Source organism: Ovis aries, chromosome 14 (assembly GCF_016772045.2).
Source record: "Ovis aries strain OAR_USU_Benz2616 breed Rambouillet chromosome 14, ARS-UI_Ramb_v3.0, whole genome shotgun sequence".
Taxonomy (NCBI): Eukaryota; Metazoa; Chordata; class Mammalia; order Artiodactyla; family Bovidae; genus Ovis; species Ovis aries.
Window position 1 is genome coordinate 53,274,494 of NC_056067.1, and position 25,906 is coordinate 53,300,399.

Genomic DNA, 25,906 nt, shown 5'->3' on the forward strand with positions numbered 1-25,906 from the left:
AGAACACTTGAGTGGGTTGCCATTTCCTTCTCCAAGGCATGAAAGTGAAAGGTGAAAGTGAAGTCACTCAGTCGTGTCCAACACTTAGCGACCCCATGGACTGCAGCGCACCAGGCTCCTCCCTCCATGGGATTTTATAGCTCTCACAGTGCGGGGTTTTTGCTAATTTTAAATAAGCCAAGGCCTGCAAACTGCTACGTGCAGGCTTGGAACACACCGACCGATGGTAAATCTCAACCAGTTTTCACACTAAGAACGTTTCCTTAGCGTCTTAACCCGCAGCGAAGACCTCCCTCTGCGCATGCGCGTCGGAAACTTTCCCGCCCCGCCCCGCCCCATATGGGCGTGGTCTGCTCTGCCGCAGGAGGTTGTGGGCGGAGTCAAAGAGCTACTTCCGGGATTTCCTCCCTCTCCGAGGAACAACCTTCTTTTTATGATTGGCAGTAGTTTCCAGCCAATAGTGATTGGAGAGGAGACTGACGACCCGACACATTTAGGAACTTCTCTTCCGAGTTGACCAATTGCAAGCTCTGGAGGGGGCTGAAGTGACGGGCGTCTGTTTTGACTAATGAGAACTTGGCTGCGAGTAAGCCAGAACCAATCAGCAGCGAGAAGGCCGGATCCTGAGGCGGGGTTGGAGGTTCGGCAGTTGAACCGCTCGCGAGGAGGGGAGTCCCGGTAGAAGGTGAGAGACGGCTAGGGCTGCTGGTTCGCGGGTCGGGGGAAGCGATCCTGGGGGCGAGGGGGTGCTCTGGGGGGAGAATGGGCTGAGCAGGCATCTGACCTAGTAGTGTGAGAATCGGGAGGGGTTGCCTTTAACACGGGTAGGCGCATTCGTGAGAGGTTGTGAGACAGAGGGTAGTATGTGAGTCGGGGGGTGTTTTTTGTTTCGCATGAGGCTCTTGAAAGGGGAAAGTGTGTAAAGTAGGATACAGCAGATGGTGAAACGTAGAAATGCCCTTGTAGGACAGACTTGCAATTTAATGGGAGGTTTTAAGACAGAGGGTTATTACAGCGCGATGTGGAGTGGTGGAGGTCCCTGCCATCAGTTAACAAGCTTTGATTTGGGTGGAGGGCAGGTGAAGAACAATATTGTGGGAAGGAATGAGTGAAGACTCCAGCGATGAGAGTGTGTTTTGACGACTTATGAAGGCTTGTGATACACGTAATGTTTACCGAGGGCTAACTGTGTGACAGGCACCTACCAAATGTTGCACGTGAATTAACTCAGGCTTCTTAATAACGCCACGGGTGGTTAAGAGTGTGGGCTCTGGCATTGGGTTGCTTGAGTTTGAACGTTGGCCTTGCCACTGGATGAGTTGTTTAACCTTCTGTGCCTCAGCTTCATCACCAGTAGAATGACCTTCTCTCTTCTCTGGCTATATCATTCACCTGGTGGCCTTACCCAGTCTCTTGGTTTCATATGCTGCTGCTGCTAAGTCGCTTCAGTCGTGTCCGACTCTGTGCGACCCCATAGACGACAGCCCACCAGGCTCCCCTGTCCCTGAGATTCTCCAGGCAAGAACACTGGAGTGGGTTGCCATTTCCTTCTCCAATGCATGAAGGTGAAAAGTGAAAGTGAAGTCGCTCAGTCGTGTCCCACTCTTCCCGACCCTATGGACTGTAGCCTACCAGGCTCCTCCATGGGATTTTCCAGGCAAGAGTACTGGAGTGGGGTGCCATTGCCTTCTCTGCTTGGTTTCATATACTCTTTATGTAATGATGTTTCTAAGTGTGTATATCTCCATTTGGAGTCTCTACCCTGAACTCAAGGCTCATATGTGCAGTGGCTGGCTCTTCTCTACTTGGAAGTCCAGCTGACACACAGACTTCAAAAACATGTCCCAAACTAAACTTGAAGTTTTCCCCTTCAGCCTCCAAACCTAGTTGATGACAGTTCCATCCTTCCAGGTATTCAGGACAGAAACCTTGGAGTCGGCCTTCACTCCTTCCTGTTCTCTCACCCACGTACTGTCCGTCAGTCAGCAAATCTCATGGATCAACCTTCAGAACACATGGGACTTCCCTGGTGGTTCAATGTTAAGACTCTGCGCTTCCAATGTAGTGGGTGCCGGTTTGATCCCCGGTTGGGAAACTAAAATCCCACATGTCGCATGGCATAGCTTAAAAAAAGAGAAAAACACCACATCCAGAATCCAGTCACATTTCACCACCTCCTTTGCTACATTCTGGCCTAAGCCATCACCTGTTCTTACCTGGTCTGTTGCAGTTCTTACCTGGCCTTCTCACTGACTTCCCTGACTCTACCCTTGACCCCATGGTCAAGTTAGTTCAAAAGTCAGATCATGTTGCTCCGCTGTTCATAACCCTCCCATGGCTCCCATCTCATGCAGTAAAAGTCTTTGCCAAGCCTGCGAGGCCCCACCTGATCCAGCTCCCCCTCCTCCATGCTCTCAAATCCCACCAATCCCGCTTGTTCATCCTGCTTCAGTTGCCCCAACCTGTTTGCTGTCGGTCAAACATAGCAATAAAATCTCCACTTGGGAAATGTACTTGCTGTCCCCTCTGTCTGCACTGAATTCCCCCAGGCTCTCACTGACAACCCAAACCTAAATAGCTCCTGTCACCCTCTGGCTTTATTTTTTTTCATAACACTCACCACTACTTGACGTAGATCCGTGTTTGTTTATATCCACTGGGCTGCTTCGATGTCCCTCACTAGAGTGGGCTCCAGGTGGATCTAGAACTCAGCAGCTGGAAACGTGCATAATACTTAAAGGTGTTACTTGTACTGTTTCACCATTACATTTCTTGAGAGGTCTCCCTGTGATACAGGACAGGATCGTTAATCTTTGGGAGGGTGTTGGGTTGTGTGTTGGGGTCTAGATGGGGTCATAAACTGGGCAGAATGTGGTGGCCAGGAGCAGAAGATCTCAGCTCTAGTTTGTGCTGGGGAAGCTTGTAGGAAATGCAGATTCCTGGGCCCACCTCCAGAGATTCTGCCTCTAGCTTTGGGACCAGGCCCAGAATGCTGCCTTGTCACCAACTCCTGTGTTGAAACTGAAGGTCTGCAGCCCTTACTTTGAGAAACGGGTCAGTTCAGAGCTCTGGGTGGAACTCTTCATCATTCAACTCCCGTTTTGTAGTTTGCCTGGTGCTGGCCAGTGTTGGGAACCCTGAAGTGATTGAGGCAGTCCTTACCCAGCTTGGGAGTCAGGGAGGGGTTCCTGTAGGAGGGGACACTGGAGCTGAGACCTGGAAGATGACAGAGGAGTGAGCTGAGAGGAGAAGACCTTGCCTGTATCTCCAGTGCCTTGAACCCTGTCTCCTGGTATCGAGCATGAATTCACAAGCAGCTGCTGATCTGTGCCAGGCCCGGGGAGCTGAAGATACAAGAATGGTCAAAATGGCTATGCCTTCATGGGCATATGGTTTACCAACTTATCAGCTAGTTGTACAGATGGTAATAGCTGACCAAATGCCAGGCACTATTTGAAGCATCTTATATATACTGACTAATTCAGTTCCCACAATAATCCTATGTGAGGCGGGAGTTCTTATTATCTCTGCTTTACTAATGGGGAGAGGTTGGGAGAGGCTAAATGCCTTGCCTGGGGTCACACTGCGGGTTAGGATCTGAACGCTGGGGTCCCCAACTTACATTGTGTACTGGGCTTAAGGTGTGAGGCCCCATTTGGATTTGTTCTGGGAGGGAAAGGAGCAGAGGGTTAGGGGAGGAACTGGAAGGTAGTGAGGGAAGGCTGCTGAGGAATGAGTAGAGGGTGAATGTGCCGGTCCCTCATTGCAGGATTCCAGGCAAGTCTCAGTTTCATATTCTGTAAAATGGGGGATGGTTACAGTACCTACCAGAGAGTGGAACTAATGGTGAATCATTGGTTAAGTGGGCATGGTGCTTATCTAAGGCAAAATGCATTTGAGGGATGGTAGGGGAGGGAGAGTCTGATACCCCAAAGGGTGGTGATGGGCTTCAGTGTGGAGGTCTGGATGGTGGGGTGTCTTAAAGGGTTTTGGGGTCTATACATTCCAAGGGGATAGTGTGGAAGGCTTTGGTCTGTATTTTGGAGTGCAGGGATAAGGGAGAGGGGGATCTGTTCAGCCCTAATTCACCCATGTGATGGTGGGGGGCAGGGGCCATGAGCTTGGAATGGGGCTAGGAGGAGTTACTTAGGCCAGGCCGTGTGTTTGTGTGTGTGTGTGCGTGCGCGCGCGTGCACATGTGCATGCGTGTGTGCACTAGGTCATGACTGGCTGGGCTCTGGGTGTGGCAGATAGTGGGGAAACAATCATCAGGGGTGGGGACTGCCAGGGGCAGGGATTTACCCATGTCTGGTGTGGGAGGTGGTGATGTGGATTTGTTTTGGGGGAGCCCAGCGTAGAGGATTGTCAGCTCTGGTCAGTCCTGGGGTGACAGCTGTGAAATCCGAAATATCCAGGGAGCACAGTTTGGGAAGAGGAGCTGGGATGGTAACGCAACATTGAAAATGCACAGGTGGGTCACTTTAGTGAAAGATGGGAGGGCTGGGAGTTGGAAAATGAGTGCGTGTGTGTGTGTGTGTGTGTGTGTGTGTGTGTGTGTGCGCGCGCGCGCGTGCACTCATGCACTAAAACCATGGTGTCATGAGGCCAGAGAAACGGGGTTAGGTGTGTGGCCCAGAGAGGGGCGCTGGAGAGCCCACACTTAGTGCACGAAGTGGAGGTTCTGACGTCACGGGTTGACGGGGGTGGGGTGGGGGGCGGCGCCTCAAAGGCAAGGCATCCCCGCTGGGTTGGGGAGGGGGAACGTGTCAGGAAGCTGAGGCGGAGAGAAGCTAGGAGAGACTTGGTACTGGAACAAAACCAGCAACCAGGATGGGCAACTGGTCGGCTGTCACAGAGCACGGATGGGGGATGCAGGTAGAAGGACAGTGGGGGTGGGGTCAGGCGTGAAGGAGGGAGGAGGGGCTCAGGGTCTGGAGGATCGCAGGGTCCGGTGTGGTGATCAAGGGAAGATAAATGGAAAATGTGAGGGGCAGGAGAGAGAGGGAGTTTGCATAGAATTTTGAGAGGGAACGGAATCCAGATGAAATACGAGGGTTATGGAATACAGGCTGAAAAATGGGATGTGTGTGGAGTAGAACGTTGGGCCGATATGCGGACAGAATCCAGACGGAACAGCGTAGGGGGGACAAAATTCAAGTAGAATGTAGGGGGAGCCTCAGTAGAACATGGGGGACTGGGAGAGGGGGGTAGTGGCCAGAATACAGGGAATGAGTGTTGGGGAGCTGGGGTCAGGAGGGGGAGAGTCGAACTGGCTGGGGAGTGTGGAGGTTATTCTGTCTAGAAGAGGGAATGGAGGAAGGGGAGCGAGTACAGTTTGTGCAGGTGAGGGAGGCAGGTGTGAGGAGAGGATTGAATTCGGCAAAATATTCAGGGGCTTAATATCTGGGGACTGAGGTCGGCGGGTGTGTCATCAGGACAATTGGATGAGAAAGTCCCTGTTATCAACTGAAGGGCTATGAATGGGGGGCTTTTGTGCGGGAGTGGGTAAGGAGGAGGGCGGGGCCGGGTTAGCAGCCGGAATGGGGTGGGGCAGGCCCTCTTCTTCCTCTGTCTCCCATATCAGGTACCACTAGTAGGTTGGTGAATTAGGGGCGGTTAGGCTGTGTGGTTCCTCAGGTGTTCCGCCGCTGTTTTTGACTCCTTGGTAACCCGGTCGGCGCGGCCGCTGATTGGCTTGCGGCGTGGGCGGGGCAGAGTGGGTGGGCGGGGTTTAGAACACCTGGTGGGGCGGGGCCAGCGCTGCCTGGCACCCGTATTAAGGGCCAGGGAATGAGGAATATGTTGAAATGTGTAGCTGTTTGTTTGCCAATAGGTCAGGAATTATTAACCCCCATTTCTAAAACTCCAGAGAATGAAAGTACAGTTGTGAGAGTGTGAATTTTCCGAGGGAAAGTGATCTCCAGATTTCATCAGCGCCTCCAAAACACCAGAGACGCCTTCCCCAAATAAGGTTAAGAGCCTGGACCTAGGGTCAGAGAAGCCTCTCAGGATGTCTGGGGCTCAGGCAATTGTCCTTGGGCCTTTAAGAAAGGGGATCTGTGGATGGGCTTCAGGAGTGGTATTCTGGGAGGCCCTGAAATTACTTGGCAAAGGTTTTGGATCTATTCATTTATCTGGGGATTCTTCAGAGATCTCATTAGATTTGCAAAGGCTCTCGGACTCTAAAAAGATTAAAAATCACTGACCTAAGAGATTCAGGGCTCTTTTTTTTAAAATAGTGGCACTTAATTTTATTTATTTAGTTTTTGGCTGCACTGTGCATGGCTTGCAGGATCTTAGTTCCCCAACCAGGGATTGAACCCAGGCCCTCTGCAGTGAAAGCAAGGAGTCCTAACCACTGGACAAGCACCGAATTCCCAGGGCTCGTTTTTTTCTCAGAATATTAAATTTTCTAATATCAGACTTCAGGAAGGACTAAACTGGGGAAAGTATGAGGACTAAATAGAAGGGAGTTAAGCACAGGAGGGGTCCCTGCGAGCTGGGCGGGGGGGGGTGCAGCTGTTGATAGCCCTGTCTTTGGAGCACCTGTGGGACTCTGGACAGAGCTCTTTTTCTCGCGGAGCCACAGTTTCCCCATCAGTACACTGAGGAGAGAATGGGCTTGCCTTGTCTTTCTAGTCCCTTTCAAGCTCAGAAACAACAGCAAAGTAGTAATAACAAGAATAATGATGGTCAGGTGTGGGGATGAAAGAGATGAAGAGGATTAAGAGGTACAAACCTCCAGTTATAAAGCAAGCCACATCATATAGTCAATAATATTGAAGTAACTTTGTACAGGCACAGATGTTTCCTCGACTTACCGTGGTGATCATTCCACCACGTGTGCAGATGTCAAGTCACCATGTCGTAGACCTGAAACTGACATAATGCCCATCAATTGCATTTCAGTAAAAAAAAAAAGTGATGATGCCGATACGTATTGAATGCTTGGTGTGTGTCACACGTGGCTCAATTTTGCTGAGGATTTTTACATGATTAATTCATTTAATCTTTACGCCAATCCAAGGAGATGAATGCTGTTATCCTCCTATGGGCTTACAAAGGCCTGCAGGAACATCATCTGGCCCGTTACATCTCTGATCTCCTCGCTTTCCCCTCTCCCTCCCTCATGCTGACCTCCTTGCTGTTTTCAGAACAAACTAGGAACATCCCACCTTGGAACCTTTGCCTGGCTGTTCCCTCTGCTGCTGCCGCTGCTGCTAAGTCACTTCAGTCGTGTCCGACTCTATGCGACCCCATCCCTAGGATTCTCCAGGCAAGAACACTGGCTGTTCCCTCTACATGGAGCCTATTCCCCAGATATTCACCTGTGTCCTCTCTTCCCTCCAGGCCTCTGCTCAGTGGGGAAGGGGTGGCCCTTCCTTGGCCCCCTTAGCTAAAAAGGAGCAACCCCACCCCCTAGCATCCTCTTTCTCCTCTTCTTGACATTTTTACGTCTCTAACTAGTGCCACCCTCTTGAGGGTAGGGATAGAATCTGGTTTCTCATCATATCCCCAGCACCCAGGATAGCATGTGCTTTATTTTTTTATTTTTAAACTGGAGTACCATTGCTTTACAATGTTGTGTTAGTTTCTGCTGTACAATGTGAATCAGCTATCAATGTACATATATCCCCTCATCTTGAGCCTCCCTCGCACCCACCCTCCACCCCACCCCTCTAGGTCATCACAGAGCACCAAGCTGAGCTCCCTTGCTATATCTATTTTACGAGTTAGAGTGTATAAATATCAGTGCTACTCTCCCAATTCTTCCCACTCTCTCCTTCCCCCTGCCTGTGTCTTTAAGACCATTTCCTACATCTGCATCTGTATTCCTGCCCTGCAGGTAGGTTCCATTCCATATCAAATGGTTCCAAATCCTTACCATTTTTCTAGATGCCATATATATGTGTTAATATACTATATTTGTTTTTCTCTTTCTGACTTAATTCACTCTGTATGGCAGGGCACGTGCTTTAAAGGTAAGGAATCTAGCTCCAGGAGAGGTTAAGTTTCTCGCCCATGTACACGCCCAGAGCTGAACCTGGTTATGAACCCAGGCAGCCCGGGGCTGGCATTCTGAATGACTCCCTAGAACTCAGGGTGAGGATGGAGGCCTGACCCCCTCCTCCAGCTTCTCTAGCACTAACAGTGAGTAGTAGTCCTGTTGGCTAAGAGAAAGTACTTATACTTGCAATGGACTAATGAAGAAGATCAATGATTAACTCAGTGTAAATGCTTCAAGTGTCCCATGGAGAATCTGTTAGCCTTGCACTGGCTCTCCTCTTGACTTGGGCCACTCTCCTTAGAGGTAGCTACATGGTTTGTTCCCTGACCTCCTTCAATTCTCTGCCCAAATGTCACCTCCACAGAAGACCTGCCCTTGACCCCCTATTTAAAATCTCTGCCAGCCTGATCTCAATGCTCCATCTCTCTTTCCAGCTTGACTTTTCTTCACAAATGTTTGGATAAATGAATAAGTAATAAATATATAATGCATATAAGGATTAATAAATTAATAGTAGTGTTAATCATGATTCTCTTACTGGAAATCATATATTCTATTAATCAGCATATATTAGGCATAATAATGTGCAGAACACAGTTCCCAGGGCCTTTATGTGTATTGTTCAATTTAATCCTCATGACAGCTCTATGAGGTAGGTGCTGTTTCTGTACCCATTTTCCAGATGAGGAAACTGGAGCACCTCTTCCTAAGGTGGTGCATGGTGGGACCAGGATTCTGGCCTTCCAGCTCCTGAGCCTGGGCTCTCAGCCCCTCTGGGTCTCTGTCTCATCCGCCTCTCCAGGGTCACTGGCCATGGACCAGCCAGCTGGCCTGCAGGTGGACTATGTCTTCCGGGGCGTGGAGCATGCCGTGCGGGTGATGGTGTCTGGGCAGGTGCTGGAGCTGGAGGTGGAGGACCGGATGACGGCCGACCAGTGGCGGGGCGAGTTCGATGCCAACTGTGAGTGTGCCTGCCTGGGTGGGCTTGCCTGTCCTTCCCCAGAGTCAGTGTCTCCCAGAAGATGAGGCCAGTCTGGATCCTGCCCACTTGCCCCTTCTAGCTGACCAGAGCTCTCTAAGGTGGGGAGGGTGTAGGACTCATCCCTCAGGCCAGAGGCACTGGTGTTGGGGAAAGGTGGAAAGCTTGGGTGCATTGCCCTTGGGCTGGGCAAGTGGTCAGAGCTCAGGAAGGACTTTTCTCTCTACCTAGTCATCGAAGATTTGACTCACAAGACAGGGAACTTCAAACAGTTCAGCATCTTCTGTAACATGCTGGAGTCGGCCCTCACCCAGGTAGGGGCCAGGGTTGGGGGAGGTTTTTGTCCTCTGGGTCCCCGGGAGGGTAGATGCCCGTCTGATGTATGCAAGACCTTCTACTTCTCTTTCATTGAGGAAATAGGGCTGTCTTTTCTTCTTTCCCAAATGTACATGGCATATTCTCATTGTAATTGTGATGACAGTGATTCTCATGGAGATAATTCAAGTCACAGAGAAATGTAGAGAAGAAAGTAAAAATCACTGCATTCCTCATCCACTCCTGGTAATATTTTGTTAGTATTTTGATGAAAATCACTCCAGCCATCTCTCCATTTCTTTATTCACTTGTGAACGTGTGTGGTGTGTATATTTGCAGATCTCTAATTTTACAGAGTTGATAAATTTCCCAAGGTATTCTGTAACCTTTAAAAAAGATCCAACAGTATTTCATAAAAAATTTAGTCATATCAGTGGATGTAGCTAATCATTTCATCTACTGGGAATCTGTTGTGTGCCAGGCACTGGGAGTACAATACTGAACAAAAGAGACAACAAAATCTGCCCTCACGAACCTGACATTCTAGTGCTCCCACTAGACAGACAGTTGGAAAAAAATATATGTCAAGTAGGTGAAAGTATTAATAGGAAAAAAAGAAGCAGGTTGCAAGGTAGATACTATTCAGACATCGTTTGAAAACTGTGAACTGCATTATTTCTCTGATTATGGATAAAATTACACCCATAAAATTGTGATGATACTAATGTGTGTGACTTAGAAAGTGAGAGTCTTAATTCCCTTTCTATCCTCCACCTTAGACTGTTAACATTTTGGTGTCTGTAGGCAGTATAGCATAGTGGCCAAGATTATGGATGCTAAAAGTCAGACTCATCGCTACCACTTACTGCTTGGGTGCCCGGGGCCAATTACTTTCCCTCCATGTCTTAGTTTTCCCATCTGTAATGTGGGGATGATAGTCCCCTTTTCAGAGTGTCATGCAGGCTAAATGCGTTATATGTAAAAAGCTTAGAATAGTGCCTGACTCACAATAAGCACTAAACAGGTGTGGTCTGTTTTTATTATCATTGTAACTTTTGAGTTTGTCATCCTTGTTAGTGGTTGCTTAGCATTCAAGTGTACCCATGCACATGATTTATTTAACCCAGAGATTCTCAAACTTTTTGGTCTCAGGACTGTTTTATCTGCTTAAAAATTACCGAGGATACCAAAGAGCTTTTGTTTATGCCTGTTTCATCTAGCAGTATTTGGTTGCCATGTCATTAATTAAAACTGAGAAAAATATAAAGATATTTATGAACTCTTTTAAAAATAACAGTAACAAACCTGTTATTGACCTAAGTAATATTTTTATAAATAGCAGTCTCAAAACCAAAATTATTTAGAAAGAAATGTAGTTTTTTAAAAAACATTATTGCAAATCTCTTTAATGTTTAGCTTAATAGATAACTGCTAGGTCCTCATGTGCTTCTTCAGTCTGCTATGATGTACATGCAAAAAAAAAAAATCCTTCTCAGGGGGATATGTAGACGGCAAAGGGAGTCCTTTAATAGTTTTTTCAGATAATTCTGCTCACATATTAAAATCGGATACATGGTAGTTTCTGAAAGGTTTCTTGCAATGTGGAATCTGAGACCATATCAATGAATTTTTCCTATTCTGTCATATTAAAATCTATTGCCATATCTTGTACTTTGCAAGTATCTTTTTACCTATTTTGTAACATCATGGGTTTGTAATATCACTTGTAACATCACGAGTTGGTCATTTGGGAAATATTGCTTCATGGAATTGTGCAGATCTTTCAGAGGCTGACACATTTCATTATACAGTATCAGGAAGTCACATTTGTTAATATCCTCACTGATCTGGCCAGGAAAAATCTTTCAACATTGAGAAGCTGTCAAGCCCGCAGTGGCAGGCGCAAGTTTTCTAAAATTTGAATTTTCACTTTAAAGGTTGAATTTTATCGTTGCCAACAAATACTGTTAGCTGTTTTTCTTCAAGTGACGGGCTCACTTTGCTCATTTTTGAGAAAATGCTTGCCAAACATCAAAGACTAAATAACCATAGTTTTGTCTGTCAGTACCTTTTCAAGTAAAAATAGTGTTCCATGAAAAAGTGGCTAATGTAGCTCCAAATTCAGCCCCACAAGTGCTTTTCTTAGAAAGTGTCATACTTGGATATGCAGCCAAATGTGGACTTTCTGTTTTGTCACACGGAGTAGTTAAACATCTGTGTACTCAAGGGTCAAGATTCAAGAAAGTTAGTAAGTTTTGCAGGTTCGCTGGGGACATTCCTAGGTTTCATTTTCTGTTTTTGTTTATCTTTCTTTGTGTGTTTCTCCCTGCCTCCCTTCCCTCTGTGGAGACTGTATGGCAGCAGTGGAATAAACAGCAGTTGCTGGTATATTCGACGCCCCTGGCTTGAATTCTGCTAACGGGCACCAGCAGTTTTACCCACCATGACTTTTGTACCATCAGTGCACACGTCAGCACAGCAAGAAAAGGCAGATGACATCTTAGTATTATTCCGCAAGTTGTTTTGACTGCATGTACTCCCCTAAAAGGGTCTTGGGGACCCCCAGGGGTATGCAGACAACACTTGGAAGTCACACCACTAAGCTGTCTCCTATGGCTGAGAGTTGTGGTTCTTTCCAGTTTGTCCCTCTGATGATGTCCTGCGCCACAGGGCCATCTTGACCCACAGCCTACCACAGCTGGGTAGGCAAGCTCAGCTAGCCCAGCGAATGATCAGGGCATGGCCTGGGTGTGTGGGTTGTGTGCTCTGGGTGTGGCCATGTAGAGTCTTTTGGCAACTCCTCCATTCTCTCCAACAGAGCAGTGAGTCGGTCACCCTTGATCTGCTGACCTACACAGATCTGGAGTCCCTGCGGAACCGAAAGATGGGGGGCCGCCCAGGCCCCTTGGCCTCGAGGTCTGCCCAGCTCAACTCCAAGCGCTACCTGATCCTCATCTACTCTGTGGAGTTTGACAGGTGGGTGCAAGGGTACCCACCAGGCTGGTAGCTGGTGGTCAGATGGAAGAGGATGTGGCTAGGACTTAGGAACTACTGGTACCCAAGGCAAGGTGGAGATATTGCTTAAGCCTTGCCTTTGGAATCTTCAGTGTTGAGGTTTATGTCATTTAGTATTGTGTTTAGCTGCAAGTATCAGGATAACCATTGCCAGGGCCTTGAACAATAGTTTATCACATAACAAGATGTCTAGGTAGGTGGCTGCTACTCAACAGCTTCATTAGGGACTCAGGCTCCTTCTCTTTTTGTTTTTCTTTTGTCATCTTTGACATATTGGCTTTTTGACCTCATCCTTATCTCTTCATGGTCACAAAATAGCTGCCGGACCTCCAGACATTGCATCTGTATCAAAGCAGAAGGAAATGGAACAGAACTGTGGTTGCTAATTGTACCTACTGTTTTCATCAGGGAAACAAAAATGTTCCCAGAAGACTCTCAACCAATTTCATGTAGTAGTGTTTGGCCAGAAATGGTCACCTGTTCTTTCCCAGGTGGATTCTTGGCCTCTGAGATGCCATGATTCTAATCCTTCTCAGGATTCACTACCCGCTGCCCCTCCCGTACCAGGGCAAGCCGGACCCTGTGGTCCTGCAGGGCATCATTCGCTCACTAAAGGAGGAGCTGAGCCGCCTTCGAGGGCTGGATGGCCAGGACACTCGGGACGGCCGGGAAACTGAGATCTGGCACCTGCGGGAGCAGTGAGTCTTGGGGGTGGGGTGGGCAGTGGGGGCTGGGGGAGGGGACACATCCCATCATGCACCGCAGGACCCAGTGCTTAGCAGTGTTGGAAAGCTGGCCCTCCCTCACTTCCCAAATATTTATTCTGAGCCCCTCCTTTGTGGCCGCCGTGGGTTAATGGTGCTGGGGACACAGTAATGACTGAGACAGTCCTGGTTCTTTCCTCCTGGGGCTCCTAGTCCAGTGGGGGAGACAATGTCTGCAGGCAGAGAAGATTCACCATGGATGAGGGAGTGCAGAGGGAGACCTGACCCTGCCTGGCGAGGGTGGGGTGTTCCAGGCAAAGGGCAAGGCAGGTGCAAAGGCAGGGTGTGAGGCAGGGCTCTATTCAGTTAAATCCACCTACACCGAGTGCCTCTTTTGTGCTGACCTTTCCCTGTCCATGATGTAGTGCCAGCCCAGGGGGCAGAGACTTTGATCACATACCCACCTAAGTATATTGCAAATAGAGATGGGGTGAGACAGGAAAGGGAGCCTCTGCTTTGGGAGGCTGTAACAGGAACCTGGTAGGTTCTTGGGGTGCGGAAGAGTGTTCTAGGCAGAGGGAACAGCATGTGCAAAGGCCTTGTGCTAGGTGGGAATGTTTTGAAAACAAGGGAACTGAAAGAGTGAAGTGAGGAAAGCAGAGGCTCCTAGCATACTTACTGAGTGCCTGCTGTATGCTTGGGACTTCGTCTCCATCTGGTAGGGGTCCTACACATTCAGTTCAGTTCAGTTCAGTCACTCAGTCGTGTCTGACTCTTTGCGACCCCATGAATTGCAGCATGCCAGGCTTCCCTGTCCATCACCAACTCCCGGAGTTCACTCAAACTCAGGTCCATCGAGTCCGGGATGCCATCTAGCCATCTCATCCTCTGTCGTCCCCTTCTCCTTCTGCCCCCAATCCCTCCCAGCATCAGAGTCTTTTCCAGTGAGTCAACTCTTCACATGAGGTGGCCAAAGTATTGGAGTTTCAGCTTCAGCATCATTCCTTCTGAAGAACACCCAGGACTGATCTCCTTTAGAATAGACTGGCTGGATCTCCTTGCAGTCCAAGGGACTCTCAAGAGTCTTCTCCAACACCACAGTTCAAAAGCATCAATTCTTTGGCACTCAGCTTTCTTCACAGTCCAACTCTCACACCCATACATGACCACTGGAAAACCAGAGCCTTGACTAGATGGACCTTTGTTGGCAAAGTAATGTCTCTGCTTTTCAGTATGCTATCTAAGTTGGTCATAACTTTTCTTCCAAGGAGTAAGCGTCTTTTAATTTCATGGCTGCAGTCACCATCTGCAGTGATTTTGGAGCCCCCCCCAAAATAAAGTCTGACACTGTTTCCACTGTTTCCCCATCTATTTGCCATGAAGTGATGGGACCAGATGCCATGATCTTAGTTTTCTGAATGTTGAGCTTTAAGCCAACTTTTTCCCTCTCCTCTTTCACTTTCATCAAGAGGCTTTTTAGTTCCTCTTCACTTTCTGCCATCAGGGTGGTGTCATCTGCATATCTGGGAGAAGGCAATGGCACCCGACTCCAGCACTCTTGCCTGGAAAATCCCATGGACAGAGGAGCCTGGTGGGCCGCAGTCCATGGGGTCGCTGAGTTGGACACGACTGAGCGACTTCACTTTCACTTTTCACTTTCATGCATTGGGGAGAAGGAAAAGGCAACCCACTCCAGTGTTCTTGCCTGGAGAATCCCAGGGACAGGGGAGCCTGGTGGGCTGCCGTCTATGGGGTCGCACAGAGTCAGACACGACTGAAGCGACTTAGCAGCAGCAGCATCTGCATATCTGAGGTTATTGATATTTCTCCTGGCAATCTTGATTCCAGCTTGTGCTTCTTCCAGCCCAGCGTTTCTCATGATGTACTCTGCATATAAGTTAAATAAGCAGAGTGACAATATACAGCCTTGATGTACTCCTTTTCCTATTAGGTACACATTGGGGAGGGCTAATACTATTTGTAGTATTAATAATAATACCAATATCTAATGTTTATTGCAGAGAAGGCAATGGCACCCCACTCCAGTACTCTTGCCTGGAAGATCCCATGGGCGGAGGAGCCTGGTGGGCTGCAGTCCATGGGGTCGCTAAGAGTCAGACATGACTGAAGCGACTTAGCAGCAGCAGCAGCAATCTTTATTGAGCATTTAACTGTGTGCCAAGGACTCTGTTCAGTGCTGTATGATTTAATTCATTTAATCCTCCCAGAGTAGGCACTACTGTCATTTTATATAGGAAAACTGAGGCCCAGAGAGGTTAGAGAATGTGTCCCGTACACAGTAAAGTAATATGGCCAGGCTCAACCTTGAATCCAAGCAATCAGCTCAAGCGCCTTTTCCTTCCTCGGCCACTGCGCTCGCGGCAGGACAGCGCTCAGGAAGGACCAGACCTCTCCGCTTTCAGCTGCGGGAGCTCCTTGGGCTGGAGAACCCTGTGATTCTTCCTGGTGCGTGTGCGTGTGTTTCCCAGGATAGCCACAAGACGGCGCCTTCTGCCCTGAGAGCCATAGCTAGGCAATTCTTACCTTCCTCTTCCCAGCTTAAAGTTAGGGAGTTTGGAAAGAGGCCAAGATTCATTAGTTCACTCATCCAACATTTAATGAGTTCCTACGGTGTGCCACGTACACTTCCCGGCCCTATTTGATGTTTATTGAGCCATCACTCAGTGCTGGACACAGTCTAAGCACTGTTTATAGATTCCTACAACCTCATCAGTAGGTGTTATTATTATAATCCAACTTCACAGAGATATGAAGTGAAACTGCCCCAGGTCACACAGCTTGTAAGAACTGGAATAGAGTTGGGTACAGTCAGCCTGGCCACAAAACCCGGATCCCAGCACCGGGTTTGACTGGAGAGCTGGAGGAAGGATACAGATAGAAAACAGATAATCAGGCTGATCAGTGATTGGTGTTGGGAAGGAAGTGTACAGAGAGCCGGGGGGCAGAGACTAGAGAGGCCTGATCTCACCCCTGGCTGGGGTGGGGGGCCAGGCAGTCTTCACTGGGGACTTGATGTTTGGAGGATGAGTGGAGCCATTCCTGCCAGGAGGAGGAGAGATGGTTTAGGAGGAGGGAACTGCATTTGCAAAGAGCATCGTGGGAGAGGGAGGTGGGAGGAGAGGAGGGGAGGGGAGAAGTCAGCTGGAAGGGACCAAATGAAGAAGCTCCTTGGAGAGTGTAGGGGAGGCACAGATTTTTAAAAAACGTTTAGGAAAAATTCCACGCATGCACAGAAGTAGTAGTGTAACACAGGCACTTGTGCCCCAGCGTCAGGGGTTATCTAACACATTTTGCCCATCTTACTTGATCTACACCCTTTCCTGTCCTCTGAGAAGCAAATCCCAGATGTTGGATCTCCTCTGTAAACATTTCAATATGTATCTTTTAACATATAAGGTTAGTTTTGATAAAAGCAAACAAATATAAGCACTGTTATGACATCCAGCAAAACTAGCAAAAATACCTTAATGTCATCTGATACCCTGGGTGTACAAATGTCTTTTTGTAATTTGCTTGTGTGAATAAGTATTCAAATATGGCCCCACATTACAGTTTGTTGATGTGCTGCTTAAGTCTCTTAATTTATTACAGCCCCCTTTACCTTCTTTTTTCATGCTGCTGCTTTGTGGAAGAAGCCAGGTTATTTATACAGTTTCCCACATTCTGGATTTTCTTTTCTTTTCTTTTTTTTTTTTTTTTTTTTGCCACATGGCTTGTGGGATCTTAGTTCCTCAACCAGGGATCCAACCCATTCCCCTCTGCAGTGGAAGGAAGGGCAAAGTCTTAACCACTGGACCACCAGGGATCTTGTTGATTTTATCACTGTGATTCATGTTCAGTTCAGTCGTGTCCGACTCTGCGACCCCATGAATTGCAGCAAGCCAGGCTTCCCTGTCCATCACCAACTCCTGGAGTTCACTCAAACTCAGGTCCATCGAGTCCGGGATGCCATCTAGCCATCTCATCCTTTGTCGTCCCCTTCTCCTTCTGCCCCCAAATCCCTCCCAGCATCAGAATCTTTTTCCAGTGAGTCAACTCTTCACATGAGGTGGCCAAAGTATTGGGGTTTCAGCTTTAGCATCAGTCCTTCCAATGAACACCCAGGACTGATCTCCTTTAGAATGGACTGGTTGGATCTCCTTGCAGTCCAAGGGACTCTCAAGAGTCTTCTCCAACACCACCGTTCAAAAGCATAAATTCTTCGGCATTCAGCTTTCTTCACAGTCCACTTCTCACATCCATACATGACTACTGGAAAAACCATAGCCTTGACTAGACCCCTGTATTTCCCGTGAAGTGGTTGTTAAACCGACAGGCTAATCAGATTCAGGTTTCTGGGACACCTTCCTCCGTGGTGCTGTGTATCTGTCTACTGGCAGGTGACGCTGGGACTGGTGGGTGTGGATGCTGAGAGCTGGATCCCTGTCTTAAAAGGTCCTGTCAACCCAGCATCTCTTGGTGGTTTTTATTTGCATTTCTCTAACGCTAGCGGTGCGTGCCCACCCGGGTGGAGAAGGGCAGAGTATGGGACCGTGCCCCTCACCCGGCCCCGGCATTCACCTTCTACCTCCTCCTCCCAGGGTGTCGCGCTTGGTGTCTGAGAAGCGCGAGCTGGAGGCCCAGCTGGGCAGGTTGCGCGAGGAGGCGCTGGCCGGGCGGGCGGCGCGCCAGGAGGTCGAGTCGCTGCGCGGGCTCGTGCGCGGCCTGGAGCTGGAGCTGCGGCAGGAGCGCAGCCTCGGGCACCGGGGGTCCGGCCGTCGAAGCCAGGATTGCCGCCGCCTGGCCAAGGAGGTGAGGGGGCGGGGCGGCCGGCGGGGCCCGGACTTTGGCTTCAGTCTGGACCTCCACGCCCCTCTTCTCTCCGTGCAGCTCGAAGAGGTGAAGGCGTCGGAGCGGAGCCTGCGTGCGCGGCTGAAGGCGTTGAACACCGAGCTGGCCCTGTACAAGAGGGGGTGAGGGGCGCGCCCGGGGCGGGGCTTCGGCGCTGCGGACCCGCCTGCGGGTGGGCTCCAGGGCGAGATGGGCGGGGCGGAGCCCAGGTGACTGGGCGGAGCCTGGGCGACGGGGCGGGACCCAGATACGTTGGAGAGGACTGGTCGGGCCTGAGGGCGGGGATGGAGGGATGGCAGGGACCTAATGGGCTGCCAGCGGCTTAGGGAAGGAGTCAGTAGTTGAAAACGGTGGGCGGGGTCTGTAGAGAGATGGGCAGGCCTGAGGCGGCGTTCGGGAGGCCAGACCTGGAGCTAGGGGGCGGAGCCTGAGGGCTAGTTGAGCTAGTTGAGCGAGGGGGCGTGGCTAAGCGGATTGGAATCCGGGTAATGTTTGCTGGCATGTATTGGGGTGCGTGTTGAAAAATTGGGAATGATTTCCATGGAGCTTGGGAGACCTCTGGGAGAAGAGCCTACTGAGAGGATGTGTTAGAATGTAGGGAACTGACAGATGGTTTTTTTTTAAGGAGGTGGTTGGGGGGTTCTGAGTGGGTGAAGCTTGGGAAAAGAGGTCTGTGAGGGCCGTGTGTAAGAATGGAAATGTTAGGAGTCGACGGCGGGGCGGGGTGGGGTGGGGGTTGGGACTGAAGGTTCGGAGATGGTGCAGTCCGGGAAGAGTGTTGTTACCGGTGGGAAACTTACAGTGGGTTGGGTCTGTGCTCCCAGGAGACGGACCCCGCCGGTGGTGCCGCCCTCGGTGCGGGAAGATCGGGCTTCCACGTCCCGGGAGCGCTCCACGTCGCGTGGCCGTGGCGCCACCCGCTCCTCATCCCGGGAGAGCGGCCGCGGGGGCCGGGGTCGAGGCCGCCCTGCCCGCCCCTCGCCCTCGCCCACAGGTCCGTGACGGCCCTGCCCTGCCCGTGGGAGGAGGTGTGTGGGACTAGCACTGTGGGGGCGTGATCCGGTAACCCCAACCTCCTCTTCTCTCCACACCCCACCCCCACCCGGTCCTAGGTGGTCGCGTGCCCCGTTTCGACCCGACAGCCTTTGTGAAAGCCAAGGAGAAGAAGCAGAGAGAGATCAAGATGAAGTTAGAGCATGTTTCCTCCTCACCTGCCCCTTTCCCTGCCGCTCTGAAGCGTGCCCGCATCCAGCCCTTTCTCCCATCTCCATCACCTGTCGCCAGCTCCTGCTTCCCCACCTCCATCTCCTCTCCTGATCGCCAGCCTCCCCTCTCCCCCTGGCTTGTCTCTCACACCCCCTCGTGGTCTGTGTCTCCGCATGGTTTTCTCCTATTTAGCTGTGACCCGCATGGGCGCAGCTATGCCTTTCCCAGGACTGGGCGCACAGGTGGACGTCTCATTTCTCGTTCCCCAGGCAGCAGCAGCGGAACCGATTGGGCAGCGGAGGAAGCGGGGACGGCCCATCCGTCTCCTGGTCTCGCCAGACTCGGCCGCCGGCAGCGGTGACCGGTCGAGGAGACGCGGCTAACCGGTCCCGAAACCGCAGCTCCTCGGGTAACTGAGCTGGCGGGCGGGCTGGGCGGGACTGTGGCCGGTGAGGGAGGCTCACACTCTCCGTCTCCCCCTAGTGGACAGTTTCCGCAGCCGCTACTCGTCCGCCAGCTCCTGCAGCGAGTTAGAGGATTTCTCTGAGTCCCTCCCTAGAGGGTAAAACTTGGGCTGGGGGAAAGGACCGCCTCCAAACGGATGTCTGGGGAGATTCGAAACACTCTTTTGAGGGGAGATTGGGTGATGGAGGCTGGAGCCTTGAAACCGAGGAAGAGTGCGAGATGGGAGGTGCCCCAGACTTTTCCCATTGGTGCTGATCACTCCCTCCTCTCAGCGTTCGCCGCCGCCGGGGGAAGCCGCCCAGCCCCACCACGTGGAGTGGGTTCAATACGGTGAGTGCCTTCCCTGGGGTCGGGTTGTAAAGGGCGGTTCGGAATTCCGCTGGAGGCAGTGTTTTGAGACCTTTGGGTTGGAGGGGAGAATGACGGTGCGGTGGAGGGTGGCTGTTGTTTAGTCCCTCAGTCATGTCCGACTCTTTGCGACCCCATGGATTGTAGCCCGCCAGGCTCTTCTCTCCATGGGATTTCCCAGGCAAGAATACTGGAGTGGGTTGCCATTTGCTTCTGCAGGGGGATCTTCCCGACTCAGGGATCGAACTCTCACCTCCTGCATTAGCCAGCGGGTTCTTTACCGCTGAGTCACACGGGAAGCCCACCGGGAGGGCAGGGGATGCCGATTAACAGCAAGGCTCTGGCCTCAAATTGCCAGGTCTTAAAACCTGCCTCTGCTTGCTATAACCTGTGTGATTCAGGGAGTTACTTAGCTTCTGTAGCTATCAATAGTTTCTTTATCAGCTAAGTGGGAATAGTAATAGTATTCACCTCAGAAGATTCTGGTGAAGATACAAGGAGCTTGTTTTGCATAAGTGCTCAGCAGGTGTCACCCCTTATTTTTATGAGGTCCTTTGGTTCTGGTGGGATTTGGGGGGTGTGGGAATAGAGGGTGCCTGACACCCTTTCCCGCCATCCCCAGCAGCAGAAGTCCACCCCCCTTGAACGCGGTCGCCATCAGAGACGCCTGGCCAGTTCGGGGGGCTGGGTTCCCATCAAAGGTGAGCCTGGGACTCTACACCGCCCCCTCTCCTGCCCCAGAGCCCACTGGGATGGTACCGAGGACAGGATTTTGGGCCCCTTACAGACCCCACACCTATGCCTGCTCTCACAGAGTACAGCTCAGACCACCAGGCGGCTGACATGGCCGAAATAGATGCCCGCCTGAAGGCCTTGCAGGAATACATGAACCGACTGGACACGGGGTCGTGACCTCGGATGCTGACTGGCGCTCCTCCAACCCCACGCACCGCTGGATTCGGCGTGGGGGCGGGGCCGGTGTGTCCTGGCCCCGCCCAGGTCCCGCCCCTCCTGGTGCGCTTGGGGGTCTCAGGCGTGTGAGGCCCCATCCCACCCTCTCCCACAGGCATGGCATGCTGGGAGGGAGGGTAAGTGAGTTTTGTAAATAAACATATTTGCCTTTGGGATCCCTCAGTTTATGACTGAAGGGTTGGGGTGGAGTGGGGAGAAATGAAGATCTGGTGGCTGGGATGGCAGGGTGTGTAACTGGGACCTGTGTGTATTTCTGGCTATGACTTGGGAGGCAGATGGGGGTACAGGCTCAGGAAAGACTCCCGCACTTTCTAAAGCAATGAAGAGGGGGGACCCGAGGGTTGGGAGTGAGCAGCTCATCCCCACAGCGATCCAAGCAGAGATGCTGCACTGAATGTCTTCGGTGGTGAGGTAGAGAGGGGGTGTCTTGTAGCATGGCTCACTGTCTAGGAGGTGAGGACCCCTGAGCTGCTGGTGGTGACGTCTCAGTGGACTTGGTGCTAATTCCCGGCGCTCTGACCTGAGACCTCCGGGTTCTGAGCTGTGATGTTGCTTCCGAGCTGGGATCTCTGGGGTCTCGGTTCAGGGTCGGGACCTCTGGGTTCTGAGCACCAGCAAGGTCAGAGTGCTGGGAGGTGTTGGGGTGGGGCAGGGGTGTGTGGCTGAGGTCTGTGGGAGGGAGAGAGAAGACGCATATGTCAGGACACAGGAATACAGTTTGAGCTTCTCCTTTATTGGGGCAGGGGGAGGCGGGGGGTTTCTGCTGGGATGGGTGGGATGTGAGAAGACGGACAGGCCCTCACACGCTGCGGTAGTGTGGCCACCGCTGGATGATATCATAGAGCTGGTCCCCTGGAGAGAGCGTCTGCTGCACATCGCGGTGGCCTTTGACCTCATAGTTAGGAGTCAGGTATCCCCGAGCCGCGCCGCAAGCCAGCAGATTCTGAGCTGCTCTGAGAGCACGGGCCGGGGGCGCCCGATCTGGGGGAGGAGAGGCAGGAGTTAGGCTGGGGCTTCCTCCAAGGGCCGAGGGATTGTGGGTAGGGCTGTGCTTTTGCACTCCGAGCTGACCCATTTAGGCCCAGAACCCGGCCTGCCACTGCTCTCTGTGCCTCAGTTTTCTCATCTGTGAAAGGGGACAGTGACAGCACCTGCCCACAGGGCTGGGGGACACTAAGATGAGTGACTATGTATAGAGCAAGCCCTCCACAAGTGTCGGCCATCAAGATGATCATTTATTCACCCTCCTCTGCCCCCAGACCTTCCCATCCGATCCACAGCTGTAGCTGCCACTTATCAAGCACTTCTGGGGCTTCCCTGGCGGCTCAAATGGTGAAGAATCTGCCCACAATGCAGGAGACCCGGGTTCAATCCCTGGGTCGGGAAGATTCCCCTGGAGGAGGACATGGCAATCCACTCCAAGCACTTCTCAGGTTAACCCTATCCCTCCAGTTCATGGACTGACTGAAGAACTTTTATAAAGATGAACTCGTCCGAAACTGTGTGGTTGGAAATGGACTTTATCCAAAAGAGGAAACTAGGCTCAGAGAAACAGAATCGCGCCTCAGGTCACAGAGGTTGTAGGTGGCAGAGCCTCCCAGCCAGGACGCACCATGAAGTACCATCCCCCAGAGCCCATGTCAGCCACCTCGCTGACGGCTGGACACTTACCCATATAGTTGCCCATGAAGGAGATGCCGATGGCTATGGGGTTCCACGTGGGCCCAGAGTGGGCACCTATGGTGTTCCAGCCCCGGCCCTCATACACGAGCCCATCTTCTCCGATCAGGAAACTGTGGGTGGGAAAGTGATGGAGGGCTTCCTGGGGGAGGACTCCTTCTCCCTCCTCTGCTCACCCCACCCCTGTCCCTACCACTCACAATTTCCCCAACAACCCTCCTCATCCCCGAATCTTCCACAATAAAAACAACGACCCTGGCCCTTGCTATTTGTCAAGCACAGCTCTAGATGCACCTTTTTGCATCCCTAACCCCATGAGCTGCCACTGCCTCCATCCCATAGCTACTCAGAGAGGTGGCAACACCTGCCCGAGGTCACACAGCTGGTCAGGGAGCCAGGATTTCCACCCAGGTCTCCGTGACTCCCATCCACATGGTCTGATTCCTAGCTCTCTCCCGCCTCCCTGGAGGATTGGTTGAGCTCTTCATTCATTGACTCCTCACGTGGAATTCTCTGACACTGCCGTCATCCCCACTTTATGCTGAGGAAGCTGACTTAGAGTATTTACCCAAGGTCCTGTCCTGAGACTAGTGAGTTCTCAGGACTCTACTGAGAAGCTCCTCAGCCTGCTTCCTGCTTCCTCTTCCCTGCTGGGATGCACTTGATTGACAGGATCAGGGACTCGAGGGTTGGCACCGCAACCAGACACAAACCCTGGAGCCCCAGCACCTGTCTCCTTGAGGCTTCCAATCCTAGAAGCAGATCCTTTAGGCTCAATCATTCAGCATGCCTTGATTGAGCAAGTTTGATCGGGCACGTTGGAATTAAGCTCAGGTAGCTGGGCTTCCCAGGTGGCTCTGGGGTAAAGGACCCGCCTGCCAATGCAGGAGATAATAAGAGATGTAGGTTCGATCCCTGGGTTGGGTAGATTCCCTGGAGGAGGGCGTGACAACCCACTCCAGTATTCTTGCCTGGAGAATCCCATGGACAGAGGAGCCTGGCTACAGTCAAGGGGTCGCAGAGTCAGACATGACTGAGCATCTGAGCACATGGGTATTAACCAGAAGATGGGCTTTTTGGAGACCCGAGATTGGCCCCCTCAGCCCTCTGGCTCACGAGGTAGTCAAGAATGCACAGAATGTGGGGACTCCTAATATTGGGTCCTGACATCACCCCTTGGAATACTAGATTCTCAGAATAAGGATGGAAGAGACTAGAAGTACCACAGTGACCACCAGGACTGGGCTGGGCATGGCCCTGCCACAGCCCCTGCCCCCGGCACAAGCAACAGGTACTCTCTGTATCTGTGTTAAATGGACGCATCTCATTTAAACTTCAAACACCACCACCAGGGTGGGTGGTCAGGAGCCCCATTTTACAGCTGAAAAAACTGAGGCTCCGAAGAAGATGTGACAAGGAAGGGAGATTAAAAATATTGGGATCAGACTCTGCAGCCTAAAATTGGAGAAACAAACTTCAGTCAGGTTTCCTCTAAAGTGATTTAGACCAGAGGCCCCGGAAGCCAAACTCTCTGGACGTCATTCCTTTAGGGAAACACGCAGAATCAGAGCGCCTGACTCCTGGAAACGAAATTTTGAAGTTGGGGCCTTTGGATTGTAATACCTGGAGCCGGAAGAGCTGGAGATACTCTCGGAGGCTTCTCGATTTCTCCGAGGGAGGTCCTTAGATTTCCTGGCCTCACCCCAGCCCTATTGAAACATCTCTCAGGATGGAGCCTGGGAGTCTGCATTTCCAGTAAGGCGATTCTGGTGCTTACGGAGGCCCAAAAACCGATTAGAGTACAAATCCATGTGTGGGACCCCAGCCTAGTCCCCAGGAGAGGGAGCTGGCGGGCATGGGCCCCAGAGGCAGATCTAACCAATCCCTGCCCCCTGTTTCTGCCCTCAGCCCCAACCATCTGTTCTCCACACCACAGCCAGAGGGAGTTTCTCGGACCCCAAGCCGGCTGGCATCCCTCCCACGGCTGCTGTCTGAGAGTAGAACCGAGGTCCTCCCTGTAGCCCACGAGACCCTGTGCCATCTGCCCCCTGCCGACCTCTTCCTCCTCATTTGCTATCACTTTCCGGCTAGCTCCAGCCACCCTGACCTCTGTCCCCCAGGCCTGACCCCTTCCCTCAGCCTCCTGGCCTACCCTGTCCCTCGTCAATCCCTCTGTTCCCTTTCTTCATCGCTTCCATCACTGTCTAAATTGATCTTGTGGACTTCCCTTGTTCCTCACCTGTTGCTGCCTGCTGCCCTTTAAATCCCTTTGGGCTAGATTCTGTGTCCATGGCTGTGCCCATCCTAGCCCCTGGCACACATCCTGGCACACAGGAACAGTCCATGGATCTAGGGGCTCCCGCTGCACGCCAGGCAGTGTTCTAAGGAGTACTGGCCGGCTCAGCAATGCAGTGGCCCACGACCCTGTTGACTTTGCAGAGGACGGAGATGACCCTGAAGCTGAGAGGGGAATGCCTGCCCCAGGGCTCAACCAGCGGTAAATGGAGCTGGGACTGGAAGCCCAACCCCGGCTTCACCAGGCACTAGACTTTACCAAGCGAACCCAGTGCACAGGACTTGTTCCTGTGTACCTGCAAAATCTGCCCCTTCCTCTGGGGTCAGAGCTGCAGCCCCTTCCCCTCCCCCTTGCGCGTCTGCACTGCCTGCACGCGCCCAGCCCTAAGCGGCGACCCTGGGGGAGAAACATAGACGCTGCGTCGGGCATCCGGCAGGCGGCTCCAGAGTCGGCCCCCGGCGGTCTCCCGTCGCCCCCGCGCGCTCCTCTCCCCTGCATCCCCGGCTCCAGCCCCGGCCCCCCTGCGCACTCACTTGTAGCCCACGTCGCACCAGCCCAGCGTCCGCACGTGGTAGTGCTGCACGTTTTGGGCCTGCCTGAGGCACGAGGCCGGAGTGTCGCAGACGCTGCCCGCCGTGTGCGACACCACCACGTAGCGCACGGGCTGTCTTAGCCTCCGGCTGCACTTGGACGCCAGGGCCCTCCACTCTCTGCGGGACACGATGGGGCCGCAGTCTTGAGCCGCCCCGAGGCCCAAGAGGGCGAGGAGAGCCCAGGCGAGCAGCGCGCAGCGGCGAGACATGGCAGGCAGGACGCGGGGAGATGCCTAGGGCGCGCCGCCGGCCCTGGGCCTTTATCTGCGGGGACTCGGTGGGGGCAGTGGGGTGGAGGGAGCCATGCGGGGAAGGTCTTGCCTCACGCCTGGGAGGGACTCCTCTTCCTACTCTGGCGGGGGCCCAACAGGATGTGGTATGGTCAGGTCTGGGCAGGGTAGGGAGAGGGGAGCCTGTTCATCCAGCTGGGAGTCGGGGGTGGGGAGAGGCACACAGGCCCCTGGGCGAAACCGT

At 52.1% G+C, this 25,906-nt stretch overlaps 2 protein-coding genes across 8 annotated transcripts; one reads left to right on the plus strand and one right to left on the minus strand.

Annotated features, from left to right (window-relative positions):
* The first annotated feature begins 647 nt into the window (after positions 1-647).
* CCDC61 (coiled-coil domain containing 61) lies at positions 648-22,807 on the plus strand. Of its 7 annotated transcripts, XM_060398133.1 has the most exons (16): positions 648-685; positions 1,912-4,471; positions 7,155-7,276; positions 8,811-8,969; positions 9,219-9,301; positions 12,121-12,278; positions 12,854-13,015; positions 17,623-17,833; positions 17,912-17,994; positions 18,697-18,866; positions 18,985-19,060; positions 19,348-19,487; positions 19,562-19,640; positions 19,816-19,873; positions 20,514-20,592; positions 20,706-21,018. In XM_060398133.1, exons 4-16 carry the CDS (start codon positions 8,822-8,824, stop codon positions 20,801-20,803), a joined length of 1,545 nt encoding a protein of 514 aa, XP_060254116.1. In that variant the 5' UTR covers positions 648-685; positions 1,912-4,471; positions 7,155-7,276; positions 8,811-8,821; the 3' UTR covers positions 20,804-21,018. The 7 variants fall into 7 exon arrangements, 6 of the variants coding, with proteins under 6 accessions (XP_060254116.1, XP_060254117.1, XP_042088141.1 ...); XR_003591577.3 differs by lacking the exons at positions 1,912-4,471; positions 7,155-7,276 and adding an exon at positions 22,123-22,807 and having other exon boundaries at positions 20,706-20,979; XM_060398134.1 differs by lacking the exon at positions 7,155-7,276.
* PGLYRP1 (peptidoglycan recognition protein 1) lies at positions 21,093-25,667 on the minus strand. Its single transcript, XM_004015325.5, has 4 exons — positions 25,373-25,667; positions 22,535-22,656; positions 21,667-21,844; positions 21,093-21,532 (listed from the first exon to the last, which is right to left on the minus strand). The coding sequence occupies exons 1-4, from the start codon at positions 25,639-25,641 to the stop codon at positions 21,484-21,486; spliced, it is 618 nt and encodes a 205-aa protein (XP_004015374.3). The 5' UTR covers positions 25,642-25,667; the 3' UTR covers positions 21,093-21,483.
* Positions 25,668-25,906: the final 239 nt, after the last annotated feature.